Source organism: Coloeus monedula (assembly GCF_965178545.1).
Source record: "Coloeus monedula genome assembly, chromosome: Z".
NCBI lineage: Eukaryota > Metazoa > Chordata > Aves > Passeriformes > Corvidae > Coloeus > Coloeus monedula.
In genome coordinates this window covers 47,648,100-47,664,959 of record NC_138822.1, presented here as the reverse complement: position 1 = coordinate 47,664,959, position 16,860 = coordinate 47,648,100, and the positions used below count along the sequence as shown (strand labels likewise).

The window sequence follows — 16,860 nt, the reverse complement described above, 5'->3', positions numbered from 1 at the left end:
GCTGAGGTGTGTCTCATGTTTAATCTCTGAGCAGTAGGACTTCTAGATTACCTCTCCTCGCTGAGTTTCTGATGTTTTTTCTGAACTGTTTGCTTTGCCCTTTAAAGGAAGTACTCAACCATGAATGGATTGAATGGACAGATTGAGTTTTCCAAATGGTCATGAGTAACTGAACATTTCAATGGGTTTAGGGGAAGAAATTTTAGGGCCAAAACTGGTGCTTATGAAATTTAAATATCATTTCTGGCACTAAGTCAACAATGATTTGAAACAGGGAACTAGGTCTAAGATTACAAGTACTGGCTGTGTGCTCTGAGTGCAAAGTTGCATATTTTCTTTTCTGCAAGTTTCATACTTGTAGCATATACTGCTTTTCCTGTAGTCAGCATGACTTTGTACATTTCTATTTGATTTTTTATACTTCAAGGTGGAAAAATAAAAAAAAAAAGACTTACTTGAAAGTCATATTAAGCCATTAAATGTTTGATATTGATGACAGAGTCAATTACAGATACAGTATGTCCTCAGCAACATAAAATTACTGACTTGAGCAAACTCATTGACTTAAGCAGCCAGTTAGGTGCCCATTTATTCAAAAGTATTTTTCTCATGTTTATGTGAACCAGGCCAACCATAAATCTACCCACTTCCAATGAAATTCTTTCAGTCCTGTCAAATGAGCCCAATATCAACTCCAAAGCATATGTTTCTAGTCACAGTTTTTTCTATCACACCTATACAAACACACATATACACACGCACATATACACACATACATATTTAGGCAACATTTTCTAAATTTCTTTCCTTTTCCCCAGCAATGTGTCAATGTAATGAAATGTTTATGGGAAACATTTAGGAGAGCTGTGGCTTTCATTTTATCTTTTCAGGACTAATGATACTGGGTTCCTCTCCTACAAGGACCATCTACCAGTAACTGAAATTGTGATCACGGATACTGGCAGACCAAACTCGGAAGCAGCTTACAAACTGGGGCCTTTGCTTTGCCGTGGTGATAGTAAGTAACTGCTGTAGAGTTTTGCTAAACAACGATGCATTTTTTCTGCAATAACTTTTAAATGTTGTTTGTTACAAGCCTAAGGTAGACTTTTCTGAAAATTTCATCCAGTTCCTTTTGGAATTAGAAAGAAAAAACACCATCATCCAGTGCGAATCACTGAAATTGTAAAAATGTATTTTTCATGACACACATCAATAGTAAAAACAAAAAGTGTTATAATAGTTTTCATACAGATATTTTGGTTTATGCAATTGTAATTAAGTTATGAATAAAGCATTACATGAAGGGGAATTCATAGCTGGTTACCATGTCTTGGGAGCTTACCCTTCACTAGCTATGCATGTTTCCATCACAAAACATTATGCATATTATATCCCCTCTGAATTTTTATGCAGCTAGGAAAACTATACCATGGGAGAGTAATTCAGTGTATGCAATATCTACATGCAAAATTTCAACTACATGTAAGAATTCAAATTTTATAAATTTACACAATAATTCTAGGTTTACATTCTGAATACATATATGTGGTAACCAGAATAATATGTTTGTGCAAAACTGACACTTTATTGAAGATTTATGATGATACTTCTGTCTTCAATAATTTCCCTATTCAGTGGAAAAGAAAACATGTTTGGCTTCTGTTCAGTAGTAAGGTATTACACAAAATTCTATGTCTGCTGCTCTTTGTAGTCAAAAATTAGGAATTAGTAGAAGAAATGCTATAAACTACCCAAAGAACTCAACTGAAGAAATGAAGGAGCCATATTTGATATACAATTGAGTAATTTATTACAATATTCAATTAGGTTAATTTCTTTAAATGCCATACTACCTTATGAATTTTCATGAATGTACCTGTTATTTATAATAATTACTATATTTTATATATATATTATATAATAAGCATTATATTATTATTTTTAATATATTATTATTTATTATAATATTGGTAAATATTTTTATTCTTTATGTGATTTTCCTCCTTCATCATATGATGTTGTGTTTGGTTTTCAAATTTTTTCAGCATATATGAATAAGAGAAATACTGGTAAAGTACCGATTTATACTTTTAAGCTCACTCAGGAAACGACATAGATAAATAAATATAAATTAGCATGTATTTATTTTTATTTCATCTCTGTCTTCTCAGGATAATTATGCCTGGAAGGTTTGTTAATGGATGTGTCTTTCAGCACTGCATTCTAGTTTTCTTATGAAAATTTATAAGACTTAAAAATCCCATTGGGTTCTTTCATTTCATGAGTCTGACATCTGATTGTGGACTGATCAATTGTCCTACATACCATGGGACTATGATGTAGTATTATGGTATAATTCAGAGTGAAAGGACCTAAGGAGATCAGCAGGATTAGCTGAGAGTTCAAATCTGGTCTCAGTGCTTTGTCAAACTGGTGCTTGAAGCACCAAAGGATGGAGCCTGTGCTGCTTCTCTGAGCAGCCTGTTCTGCTGCTTGGCTGTCCCCAGTGAGAATTTCTTTTTACTTATATCAAGCCTGAAACTCTGTGTTTTCAACATATCCACTGTCTTTGATACTCACATATTACACCAATGCAAAGACCCTGTATCTGTCTTTTTGATGGTTTCCCCTTAGGTTTTGGAGTCCACTATCATGTTTCCCAGAAAAACCCTTCCCCAGGCTGGAGCAGCCCTGTTCCTTCAGCCTGAAGGGCAGGAAAAGTGCTCCAGACCTGAACATTCTGGTGGCCTCCACAGTATTTGATCCTGTTTATCAGTGTTTTCATTTGCTAGGGGAAAGGAAATTGGAAGCCCAGTGTAGATGGTCTCTTACAAGTGTTGAATAGATGGGGTAACCACCTCCCTCGGTTGACTGGCCACTCTCACTCAGCCTGTGATGCAGCAGACCTCCATTGTGGCCATGGGCAATGAAGCCAGTGACAAAGACAGCAGTGAAACAGAAACGCTTAGAGCTTGTGTAGTACTAATAACTGGGGGAGGAATTTGAATTCCAGTGCTCACCAAGTTCCCAACTACTATTAATTACAGATGTGACAGATCTTAAAATATGGAAGTCAGCTGGCTTCCCCAGAGTAATCTCTAAAACAAGCAGACAGTTCTGACACCCATTGACCTCCCTGACTTCATTTGATGTTTGCTTAGTCTGAGTGATTGAATTGCTGCAATATTTCACACTGTTGATGAAGGATCAGAGTATTTCTAGACAAGCTGTGATAGAGAATTCTAAAATATCATGAGAACAAGCATAGAAGTCAGTCTGAATGTCAGAGAAATATTCTTGTAATGTCATACAACATTACAGTATTTGACTTCAAAAAGAAGCAATTTTGAACCGAAATAAGCTCAGTGAAAAGGTTCCAGAATATAATAGTTATTGGTCATAACACAGCAAAAAGCTTGAAAAGAGAACATTGCTTTTGATTGTTAAATAATGCAATTTTTCTCAGTCATTTACATCATAAAGACAGTAAGAGAAGATGTCTTTAAGGAGTTAAGAACTAAAATTTGGGAAAACAACACAGAATTTCTGAAAGAAAAAAAGTAGTATCATAGAATTTTGGCATAAACCCAAAGTGCAATTTGTTAAGAAAACCACAAATTGTATGAGTGTATACAATAAAATATCTAAATATAAGTTATTATATAATTTGTGGCATGTTATATATATTATATTTTATATAGTGTATAAGATAGAAAATATTACCCATATTATGAAATTATCATATAAATATTTTATACCATGATATATAATGAAGTCCAGAGAAGGGCAATGAGGCTGATGAAGGGTCTAGAGGGTAAGTCCAGTGAGGTGTGGCTGAGCGAGCTGGGGTTGTTTAGCCTGGAGAAAAGGAGGCTCAGGGCTGACCTTACCACTCCCTACAAACACCTGAAAGGAGGTGTAGCCAGGTGGGGGTCGTCCTCTTTCCCAGGCAACCAGCAACAGGACAGGAGGACACAGTCTCAAGCTGCACCAGGGGAGATTTAGGCTGGACATCAACGGGAATTTCCTCACAGAAAGTGTTGTTAAGCATTGGAGTGAGCTGCTCAGGGAAGCTGTGAAGTCATCGCCCCTGGAGGTGTTTAAGAAAAGACTGGACAGGGCAGTCAGTGCTATGGTTACTTCACAAGGTGGTGTCCAGCCAAAAGCTGGACTTGATGATCTCAGAGGTTTTTTGTAATGTACTTGATTCTGTGATAGGTCCTACATAGGAAACTAGGTATATATAATGTGTAGACTGTATTAAAATTTATTATTTCCCCGTATATATTATATGTTATGTATTACAATAAAGAGTGTTTGACTTACTAGATTTTTTCCCAATGGTCTTTATGCATCAGCAGTGGTTTTTATAATGAACATTTTCTTTAATATTCAGTTTTACAGTAATTGTAAAGAGCTATGACTTGCAGTAGTTTCTGAGTTCTACATATTAATTTTACTTTAGACAAAACTGATGAAGTTTAAACTCTCTTGCCAGGCCAAATTTGAAGCAGCAATTTGAAGCTGCAGAAAGAAAGCAGACCATTATTAAGACTTTTTTTCTAAGTTGAGGTTGCTGACACCCATGAGGGTCCAATTAAGTATAATTTTAATGATGTTTACTTTGGGATAGGTGAAGAATGCAAAAAAATTGTCTAGTGGCAAATACCCATTTTTCAGAAATGCTGTCAAACAAGGAAGAATAGATATTCTTGGATTCACAGTGTGATTTGAATACTCTTCAAAGAGATTATTGCTTATTTTTGCTTCTGTCGCTCTCCAGAACTAAATTATACACTTGTATTTCACAGGGGATATCCTTTATTAAATAGGTTTTTGTTCTATGTGACAGACCTAAGTTTTTCAGAATAACTGACTAACATACCATGTAAAAGCATGGGGGAGAAGGTTTACTGGTATTTATAATACATTCAGTACTTCATTAACTGACTCGAATCTAAAAGATCATAAATTCTCATTGCATCAATAATCTATTCCTTGTAGGACATTTACTTGGAGGAAAAGAAAATTGTTTATGCCCTCAGCAAAATAAAGTAGAGCCATGAATAATTTGTTGAATTGAATTGTCATAAACCATGCGCTCTGCTGACTGAGTTTCCAGGTCAGAGTTACTTATTTGGGTACATGACTAAAAAGTCATGTATCAAATGCAGTCCAGCAGAAGTTGCCTATTCATTGTTGCATTTTTTTTTTTTTTTCACTCTTTTATTTAACATTCCATTACGGTACTTGGCTTCTTTATTTTAGGTTTTAAGGATTGATCTCTTCAATGAAGTATGCTATTTACAAGAAAACCAAACCATATTTGTCAGAGCAAGGAAGGAAGGTGTAGCCTTCTGTAATAAAAAAAGCAAAAGCAATATAAATATAAATATAGTTTATTTTATGAAGTTTTAAAGTTAAATTCAGATGTTACTGATTTTTTTTTCATCATTTGAGATAGTTACGTAACTATATTTATAAGATGCTAAGGTACAATTAAAATACTAAAGATATTCTAGAAGAATATGGCCATTTCAAACAAAAAGTTAGTAGTTTTTGGTGACACTGAGCACCATGCATATGAGTAGCACTCACCTTCAAAATCCAGCACCGATTTATTACTGATGCATTTCTATAATCCCTTTCCTGCTCTACAGTACAATATGTTTAATAAATTGTATGGTAGGACTGCTGTTATCACATTGGAAAATATATCTAAATATAGTGAAAGTTAAGATTAACATTAACGTATATCAACTGAGCAGGGTTGCAGGAAAGGTTTTGAAGCATATGAGGATGAATGAAGTCTTTGGTACATTAATAGATAGAAATTCTATGGCCTTCATCAAAAAAGAAAGACTTATCTCCATTATTTTTGTCCTTACTGAAGTAAAAGCTAGATGTTGAATAAATTCTAGTAGAGTGAGTTAGTATGAGTAGGGTGAAAAAGCCCGACCCTTCTCTGTTGGGTGTTTTTTGTTCTTGTTCTTTTCATTACAAGAGTTGAGTGGACATATTCTGATTTATTACTATGAATTTCCAGTAATTATTAGGACATATAAATAAATCCAAAATACTGAAAGATAGCTAATGTGCTAAAATTATGTGTATTAAATGGGTAATTATAATCTGTCAGTATCAGACTGATTCTTGGGCCAAAAATAAAATTGATGATATAGATCTTAATAAAAAATAATACAAGGATACTACAATGCATTGTAAAGATAATATATCATTCAGCATGAATTTACATTAAATACAGGTAAATGTAATAGTGGTGAAGGGAGACTGATAGACTCTAGTAAGGTATTTGATAGAGTATCATATACTTGGCTGAATTAAAAAAAGGTAAATTCAACTGCAAAATGACAGTGCAAGCATGTATTTGCAAGTAGATAATCCATTCAGTGTGAGTTCTCTGTTTGACATTTAAATGAAAAAAAAAAAAAACCAAATAGTATGAGCTTTGCATGTAATAGAGACTAACTGTATTAGCCAATCGTAAGTGATACCTTCATTAAAGCGGCACAGTAAATTTCTAATTTAGCAAAAATAGTCTGTTTCATCTCTCTTCAGTACCCTGAGAAATCAGGACATGTCTTTTACTCTCAATAGCACAAATATCTGTAAACTGTCTGTTCACTTCTTCCGCCTTATTTAGCTTTATATAAATTATTAATTCATATTTGTCCTAACTGCAGTCCAGTCAACCTTGTTTTGGTCCTCTTTGCAGCTTCCTGCATAATTAAGAAATTTAATACAAGTCTGTCATTACAGTTTTACAATATATGAAGAGAATATAAGGTTAAAGGATAGCATTAAAGAAGTTGAGGTTCATTTTTTAGTGAAAGCCTTTAAATCTCTTTGCCGAATTTGGGCATAATCTGAGGTGAGATGTTAAACTTAATGGAGTTTCCTAGAGGAAGAAAATTCAAATAATGTTCTTGAAAGCAGGAAATAAAATCAGAAAATTATTTAATGTTTGGGATTTGAAGCTAGACTGTATATGGATACATATATATGCACAAACTGACAGTAAAAGCATTTGTGAATTTTCCATAAATTGACATTTTTTAATGGAATCAATTGAATATTTTTCCTAGACTAAATTCTCTTTTTTGGACAAGAATTGATTCAGGGAGTTTATATAGTCTGTGTCATACCAGAGGCTGAACTAGATGATCACCATTGTCCCTTGTGGTCTTTTATCTATGGATCTTACAGTTAAAAAAAACCCCAAAGTACAAAATATATTGTTCGGCAACATAAGTTCTTTATATTCTCTGCCTCAGCGCTCATTGTCCCTGCTGAAAGAATTAACAATGTAACAATTAGAAATATCACAAGGAACTGATACAAATGACGAACATTTCAGTTTTGAGTAGGAACTTGAAGAGTGCTACAAATTGCAATTTGCGCAATTGTTTTGAGAGGGCTAATTTATCTATCTTGTTATTATTGTCCCTTTTACATTTTATAGTTTCAAGTTGGTAAGACGACTTGATATATGCCAAAAAATTATGTAATTTATTCATAAAAATTACTTTATGTATCATTTATAACAAATAGGATCCTCCTTTTTTTTACGCATAGGAAGACTGCAGTCTTACTGCTTAGATAAAATGCTAAATAATATTGATTTCCTAATTGCATGGTGTTTGGCAGTTCCAGAAAACTAAATGGGAGACTGTGAGCCAGATGTCACAAAGTAAAGAAATTCTCTTCCCAACCTGATTTACAACAGTGTAAGATACTTTGTAATATACTTTCCCTAAGTCTGTATTTAACCTTCTTTATTGATACAGTATCTTTACATTCATAAATCACACAGTTCTCAGCGCTAACAAAAAGAAAAGCTAGATAAGAGAAGGCAGTAAATTAAGAGAGGAAGAATAAAACTTCCTATCCCTACCCTCCCAAGGACTCCATTTTGATTTACAAAGATCATTCAAATGCTTCATTGAAGCTAATTGTACCATTATTTTACTGGACTGTTACCACCACTACTGTCTCTCTTCTAATTGCTGGCAATGTTGTACCAATTTTGTATAAATTAGGGTATTAAACTTCCTATTGTGTTTGAATTAGTGGTAACAGCCAGCCCATTATTTTTAAATAGCTGTGATATACTTGAGTCATAACTGTTGTGAAGTTTGCTCTCTGGGAGCCATGACCTGAAACAGTTGAGGAACATGGGCTGAAAACTGATCCCAATATGTAAGGCTGCTGCTTTTGGCTAGTGGTGCTTTTCACAGGTTGGTAACTTCAAGAAGCCCATAAGGCAGCACGGGAGAGTGAGGTGCAAATCTACGCATTCCCCTCCCAGCCTGAGCCATCTGTTCACAGCTGCCTAACCATGTAAAATTGTCCCGATGGCTGCTTTAATTTGTGATAGCTGGCAGTACTCCTAAGTGTCAAAAGTCACAATGAGCAATTACCAGAATTTGTGTGAAAATCCTGTCATGCTGCTCTTCTAGGTATGGGATCCAAATCCTTACTAAAACTGTTAAAACCCTACTGGAATGAGGGAATGGACTTTAATGTTACTTCACTGGCCGTGGACTAGGCCTCTGTATACAGTGTATTATAGGGTTTGATTTTGCAGGGAAGAGAGAAATTTTCTTTTTATTTTCTTCTGCCTTCCCATCCTAAAAGCAGAGCGTGGCTGGAGCAAAAATTACAGTTTTGCATAACTGTTAGACCCAGACCATAACATTATCAGGAGAATGTGCAATGGGCTTGATCAAGTAGATGAAAATATTAAATGCCTCATTTGGTTTAGAAAGCAATATAGCTTAATAAAGAAATACAGGTACATCTGTAAGGATTCAGCAATAATAACAAGGTACTTCTAGTTGAACACTGTAAATGAAGATTATGTCCTCATTAGAAGAGGGTGATATTACAGATGTTACATCAGCATTTTAATAATCAATAACAAAATCTAGCAAATTATGATTGAATGGCAGCTTAAAAATATATAAAACCAGGAAAATATCTATGCTAGTTTATTCAGTTTTGTGATTTATTTCTTTGATTTCTTCTACAGTAATTACAAGGATATTTGTCCTACATTCTTTGAGATACCTGGTGAATTACACTGTATTACAATGATAACAAGACTCTTTTCCTTGTTATGTAGAATTGTATTTAACAACTCTGATAGTTCTAGTTTAAACTATAACTAATCCTAGAGTTGCTAAGGTTGGAAAAGACCTTTACGATAAAAAAGTCTGTCAGCCTTGCACCACTCCCGCATTCACCACTGAACCATGACCTCAAGTGCCATATCCACAAGCTTTTTTTGTACGCTTTCATGCATTGTGACTCCACACTGGAAAGTCTGTTACAATGCTTTACAACCCTTTCAGTGAAAAAAAAAATTGTAATATTTAATCTAAACTCGAGGCCACTTCCTCTCATCCTGTCACTCGTAACCTGGGAAAAGAGACTGGACCCTACCTTGCGACACCTTCTTTTCAGGCAGTCGTAGAGAGCAATAACGTCCCCCCAGTTCTCCTTTTCTCCAGGCTGAACAACCACAGCTCCCTCAGCCAGTACTATTATAATGTAGGTGTACTTCATCCATAGCTGCTATGTTTGTTTACTTCATGAGATGATGCATCTGGCCAAAACTGAACTTTCCAGCTGACATGAAATTAATTTTGTTTCCTGTTTATTGATTTTTCATTGCCTGAGCTGAGGACCTTAATTCTTGATGAAACATTATTTTGCATTCCCAATAATGCCTACTTTTTTGTGTTATGAGCTAATTGGGAAGCTTCTGTGGATGTTAGACTCTGAACACTGCAACCCCTTCTTAGACCTGGGCACTTTCCTTTGTTTATCAGTTATAAAACTTACGCTGGCAATGTTAGATAACACGGTATCATCCTTTCCTTCTGATAACCAGGAACATTTTGGAATTCAGCTTCCTTCAACACAGAGACATCCTACCTGCATTTCCCCACCTTCCATGGAGAACTCAGTGCAGACGTCTCATTTTTCTTTAAAACTACTTCTTCCTCAGGAGTGTTTTTAGAGAACCTGGGAATTCAAGACTTCATAAGGATAGAGTTACACTGTAAGTAACAAGACTGATGGCATTTTTGTTATTATTATTATTATTATTAAAAAAATCAGATTTTATTTAATTTAAAGGGGGACTATTTGAAAAATGTTCTCTATTTTTATTACTTCTACTACCAGGTCTTTATCATTATCCAGAAAAATCACAGCACTAAGACTGTACAAGTATCCATTTGAAGAAATTTTCTGCCTCAGAGGTTTCTTAATCTAAGAGCACAGCAATCAGCCCCTGACTGCTCAGACTGTTTCTGCTTCTTGTGTTCAGTGCATCTCTGCTGCCAAATTCTTTCCCTTCAAATTTTAAGACCAGGCAGTATAGGTGGCTGCTGGGAGATCACTCAGTCATCATGAGTGACTCAGACCTTCTGTGGCACAGTATCCTAAGTCCCACATTCTCATCTTTTTTTTTCAATTTCGTTTCATTTTATTTGTGCAGACACAAATTCTTAGACTTACAAGCAGAAATAATTTTTTGTTGCGTAAGAGAGAATTAAATATCCCACTAAATCCAACATAAAATGACTAATGTAAAATGAAGCCTTTATTTTAGTTGACTCAATGTATTACTCTTACATTGCTCATTATTAAAAGGGAGAGTATTTCAAAGGGTGAAGCACTTTTTCATTAGGCTTTTGAATTAATTTGAAATGTCACATTAATTGAAAAGTCTTATGCTTGCCTGGTGCCTCTGAGAGTTCTTTAGGATACTTTTTACCTTGGGATTAGACAGTTCCTCATTATTTTCCAAATCAGTTTTGTTATCAGACTCCAGTATTTTCCAGAGAAGAGTACAAGTAGATATGTATGTTATATTGCAAAATATTGCTATATAAACATTTTTTATATTTTAACAAAAATTAAAATATTATGCTTTCTCAGTTTTTTGTCCATGTTAATGTCTTATGTTAATGAAACAAACAGGAAAACATCTATTGTGTTGTTCCATAGGTAGTTTAATAATAGAATATTGTGTAATGTTTAATGAATTTGTTTTTCGTCATCTCAAATTATAGTGCTGTATTTGAAAACCACCCTGTTTTCAACATTGTTTTTGCCATGTTTTTTGGCAGTATGAACTGCCTTGTGTTAAAGTTCTGTGAACAGTTTAAAGGACAGCAGCATTGTAAACTCCGTGTCATACAATACAGAAAGTATACTGGATCAGCACTTCAGTGAAGGCTCTCTGAAGCAATGATGATAGCCTTGTCTGATAAATGATTTTCCATTTTCAAAATAAACAGTTAAATCATGGAAGCATTAAACGAATGCTTCTGAGAACTAAATTTATTCAGACATTTGTCAGAATACCATAAGTCTTTCTTCAGAATAATTGTATGCAGACAGACTCATGTCACTTGTCCCATTCATTCATAAACACAAACTACTGCATACTTATGGGTTTTAAATGGCTTTCTATGAGTAGGGAGGTATGAGAGAAAGCAAAAGGCTGAATTGGTCTGTAATTTCAGCATCTAAAAAAGCAAAGTTATCTCATTATTGCTTAGCATATAGAGATATTTCTTCACTTCCATAAACACCCTAATACGTTGAGTAGACCGACCTATTATTTTTTGTATGCGATGTGTAAATTTTATGGAGGGTTGTTTGTGGTGGACCCAGGATTGCCTTTTCTTATTGAGGGAAGTATCAACCAGAAATAAGCAATATATATTTCCATCAAGGGTACCTTTCTCAAAAAAAATTCAGCTTGAGCATTTCATATGCTATAAGATGATTTAGATTTCATCATCATATAAAAACACACATCCTTTATAATAATTGTGAATGTAAATTCCCAATGTACACTTGATGTTCTATTAATATTTAGTTTCACATAAATTAATGTATTTTATTTGTGTAATCATAAATAAAAATCATGTAAACGTCAGATGCCACTGTGTAAGATGATGATGTAAGAAAATGTTTAAAACTTATTATGTCATTAACATTTGACATTCAGTACTTGGGGTGACTGATTTTTTTGTAATACTTTATTGATTATTCTCAAACTTTATATCTAATTCTTTTATTTATGGGGTAGTGATCTTTAGACATTGAAGTCTAACTTCAAACGAAAAATTTCAGGTCCAAAAACTTAATAGGAAATGTGAAGCTTAGAGCTGTTCGGTTGGTTTTATGAAGTTATAAACACTGCAGTGCATCTTTGTATGTATTATAGAACATTGTTGCAAAAATGGATGTGTGCATCCTAACTGTATTTTAAAACAGAGATTAAGTGAATTGTCTCAAAGAAGATATCTGGTCCCTTTTTTTTGTTTTGCACTGAGTTATAAAACACTCGTTGAAGTTTTTCCTGATTTCCTGCAGAAGTAGTGGTTGAAAGCAACAAGGACAATTCAGCTCTGAAGAGAACACTGCTACTTACTGATAGGACCAAAGGTTATATGCTCTAGCCAAAGGTCTGGGTATTTTATATTGAGTGCTCACTGAGGGTTTATTTCCAATGAGTTAAACAGAAGTATAAAGTAGGGTTGGAAACACTATGATGTATTGATTTGGTTGGGCTTCTGCAGTTGCTTTGGAAGTAGTTAAGTACAGTCCAGTATGCAACTGCTGGTGGCCTTTGCCCAGATTTGTAACTTACTGTTCAGGATGAGTGGAATTCAACTGTTTCCTTTATGGAAAATGCTAGGATTCTGTAGCATATTAGTTGGTAATGACTTTCTGCTTCTTCACATGATGCTCACACTGAATACTCTGGATGGTTCTCTATGGCTGTTCTTTCTGTTAGTCATTTTAGCCACAGCTAGCCACTGACCACTCTCCGTGATTACCGGCAACTACATCTGCCACGCCATTTTGAAAAATCTGTAGCTGTGATCTGCCTATGTTTGAATGCACCAGGGTTACAAGAGTTCCTGCAATGCTTGGATAGTTTTTAAGTAACACCAATGTAGATAGGACCCAAAAAAATATTCTTGTGCTGGAAGTGATCTCCTTCAGATGCATTCTCTTCTGCTGCCTAAGAAATGACCAAAGTACTCTTTGCCTGTATCCTTCGTTGCAAGATAACAAATTTTAGAACCCATTTTCATCCTTCTACATCCCTTGGCATATTTTCTTATAAATCCAAAAATTCTTTCAAATTTGCAGTGCCATTGCTATTAGCAAAAATATTTATAACATTTTAGAATGTTAAGTGATTATATTTTCACATTTTCTGACATATTCTGGTTAGGCTTCAGACAATACAATGGATGACCATACACTCATTGTTATTTTGGCCTTCATATGTAGAACTTCAGGGACTGGTTCCCTTTTTCAAGACTGTATTAATTTTTTAGTGGTACTAACATAAGTCATTATTTCAGTGTTATTTCAAAATCTTTATTATGTGTTTTCTTGCCTTTAAATCTAAACAGTAACATTATTTATCAGATCTGTCATTCTGATATGCTATTTAATAGTCCCATTCAATGAGTTCAAAGCAGAACTTTCAGGCTTAACTCCAACAGTATCCTGAAGATTACAAAGACCTCTCTGCAGAAGGTAACATTCAGTAGAAATTCTTTTTAGCCAGTCACATGGACTTTCAGTTGCTTTTGTTCTCCTACTGTGTGGGTTTGGCTTTTTTTTTCCTTTTATCCCTCTATAAAGGGAGAGTGAGATCTCAGCTTTATCTAACTAAAGGAAATTTATCCTAAAATTCATTTATTTTACTGAGGAACTGTTTTTAGATATTAATTATTTCTTACTATTATGTAAAACTGTTGATTTTTAAGCAGAAGAGGTAATTTATCACAAAAGTCATTCTGTTCATAAATTGACTGCACAACACACTTTATTTTATTTGGTAAGTGAAATAATTTATGTATTTCCCATTTTGCTTTTCTCTCTCAGGTTCAACTGCTATAGTAAAATACTTTATATCAACAAGAGTTAGGGCTTAAGGGATTGCAAATGTGTGGTATTATTCAGTCTAAAGGCTGGCCAAAGTGGATTTAAACGTTTTAAAAGGCCTAATATATTTTTAAAGAGTAAAAAAAGAAAGTAAAAATACTGCATGGAATATTTTTTCTAGGTCAGTAAATTCCTTTTAAAATGTTGTTTGAAGCTCATCTAATTCCCTTGACTCCTAATTTTTTTGCTTTTCTGTCAGAATTCAATGACATAAATGGGGAAACATTTTTTTGGATCCATGGAATTTTTTCAGACCTATAATCCTTTAATGAAATCCTTTAAAATTCAAAATTGTGGCTATCCATTGTTTAGGGATTACTTTTTTTCATTCATGATTGTATTTGAATATACGAAAGAAAGACTTTCAGAGAGAATATTCACAATTTTCAGATCTTCAGCTGTCTGGCATATTCCTCATCTTTTTATTTTGACCTGCAAAGATTGAGTTATGTTTTTCTAGGCAAACTATAAAACTGAGTATAGTTTAATAAAACTTTATAAACTGAAAGTTGCTTAGAGAAAAACTCAATTTAGATCATAAATTTATAAATTACATCAAAATTTTCCCTCTGATATTCGTAGAGACTATATGCATAAATAACAAAGGCAAATAGACTGTAGAAGATGCTGGTTGGATTATAGTTGTGATAACTTAAATATAGTTAACAATGACAATCAGTTAGTGTATAATCAAGAGATGCATTTTATCCAAACTGAAAAATCGCAAAGCTAGCACGTTTCAGTGTTTCTTGACAACTATGCTCTCTAGGGGTCCACAAACTGATTGGTTTCCATGTGGTGCATAAATCATTGCTCTTGCTGTCATTGATTGTGAAGAATGAGCTGCAGGCCCCTGAAGTAAACTCTTCCTCTAAAACAATCAGTCTTATTCCATGAAACAGTAGGCTAAACCTTAAAGTAACTTGTTCTGCTATTAATTATTTTGTGACCCAATTAGCTATGAAGTAATTTAAATGTCTGTTACTACTATTCCCCCTTCTAGCTCCATATGAAGTGGTTTTTTCATTTGATGTGGGAAATGGACCTACCGAAGTCATAGTGCAATCACACAATTCTTTAAATGACAACCAATGGCATTATGTGAAGGCTGAACGAAATGTCAAAGAGGCTTCCTTACAAATAGATCAACTTCCTCAACGATCTCACAGTGCTCCACCTGATGGACATATTCGCTTGCAGCTCAACAGCCAGCTTTTTGTAGGTAGGCGCTCCACAGAATACTTCCTAATTATCATCACAAAAATATGAAAATGCTGGGGTGAGGAGGGGAAGAAAAAGAGTTGGCAACCAGATCTTTCAAAAATACTTTGTATGATGACATGAGAGCCTTTGTTAAAAATCTGTGGAAATGTTCACTATTTTGAGATTATAGATGGAGAGCCTTGGCCAATAGTTACTCCAGGACACAATTTCAAATAAAGTTTACTTCTTTTGAGGTTTGTTTGAAGGACAATCCAAAGATCTACGTTTGCACCCTTTTTTGAGAGGATGTAATCTGCTGAAGGAAGCTGGGCTATTTCTGTAACTTCAAGGAAATTTTGTAGTCTCTCTTTTTTCACAACTTCTCAGATTGAAATACAACATTAAGGCATTTAGATAAAATGCTGAAAAACTAGAAATGGAGTAAAAAAGAATTAATTAGTATTTATTTAGCTATTACAAGAAGCTATATAGAGCTATGTGTTATATCCACAGTAGTGTTCTTACTGTAATATTGCCTTATTATGAATTCATAAGTTTCTTATGTAAATATACGTTGTACAGTATAAGAGCATTTAAAGTTGGCCCTACTTTTAAATTAAAATACTTTTTTTTAGATCTGCTCTGAGAAAATGATACTAAATGAATGTTTTATTAGCTGTGCTTTGGGGAGGGATGCATTTAAGGGAAATAGTGTTCTTAAACTGTAGCTACAATAAATGTGAATGCTTAGAAAAAATGAAGAGAGAAGTCTTGTATGCTCTGATAAAAATTTTGACCTGTGCCTCAAAAGGTATCAAGGGTAGAAGATGGAGACTAGATCAAACACTGAAGAATTTTATATTTTCATTAAAAGCATAGAGAAGTATTGCATAACCAAAAAAAAAATATATCCAATATATTAGTTACAGTGGAGTTAGAAGTTTTGAGATTGGTTTATATTCACAGTAATGCACTAGATTTATTAAACAAAAGACCAGATTTCTTCTTGTTCTACTACAGTAAATTGTATTGCTGTTCTCTGACTTGACTTGCCATGTAACTGCTATTATATGAATACCTGAAATTAGATCAGTGAAATGCGCTAATTCTCAAGGTGTTCTGGCACTATCAAGTCTAAACACTTTTCTAATTATTTTGACAATTAGTTGGTCTCTAGTTCTACTAATCCTTCTCCTAAAAAATCTAATACTATCATGTATTAACAGCTGCGCTTTCTGGCAACTTTTTGGCCATTGAATAGAGTGATATTTTTTGTCAAATAATCTGGCAAACTTGAGTAAGCTTATATACTCTTGTCCATCTCTTTTATGGAGCTGACAATATAAAAACTGTTTTGACTTACCTACAGGCAAGTTGTCTAGTTTGTTTTCTTCATATAATGTTCAGGTGAATAATTGTATTGGAATAGTGATTTTGTTTTATGTCTGGTGCTGTGGCTTTTTTTTCGCTCTGAAAATTCATGAAGATACTGCGATTAACTAAAGTATCTAGAGAATAAAGAAATGTAGAGTGTCTTTAGAATGACATTAGCAGAGGCACTCTTTACTTAAATGTCATCTTGGAAATCTAGTACCTTCCTTAGTCACCCATCACTCAGTCAGTAACATATGAAGACTGTGA

General features: G+C 34.1%; 1 protein-coding gene across 1 annotated transcript in view; it reads left to right on the top strand.

Annotated features, from left to right (window-relative positions):
• Positions 1–16,860, top strand: part of CNTNAP4 (contactin associated protein family member 4) — a gene marked incomplete at both ends in the record, with an annotated part of 207,427 nt that overhangs the window by 172,523 nt on the left and 18,044 nt on the right. The window contains 3 exons of the mRNA XM_082301928.1: positions 891–1,018; positions 9,920–10,090; positions 15,020–15,238. Of these exons, the coding sequence (XP_082158054.1) occupies positions 891–1,018; positions 9,920–10,090; positions 15,020–15,238 (518 nt within the window). The remainder of the gene's footprint in view (positions 1–890; positions 1,019–9,919; positions 10,091–15,019; positions 15,239–16,860) is intronic.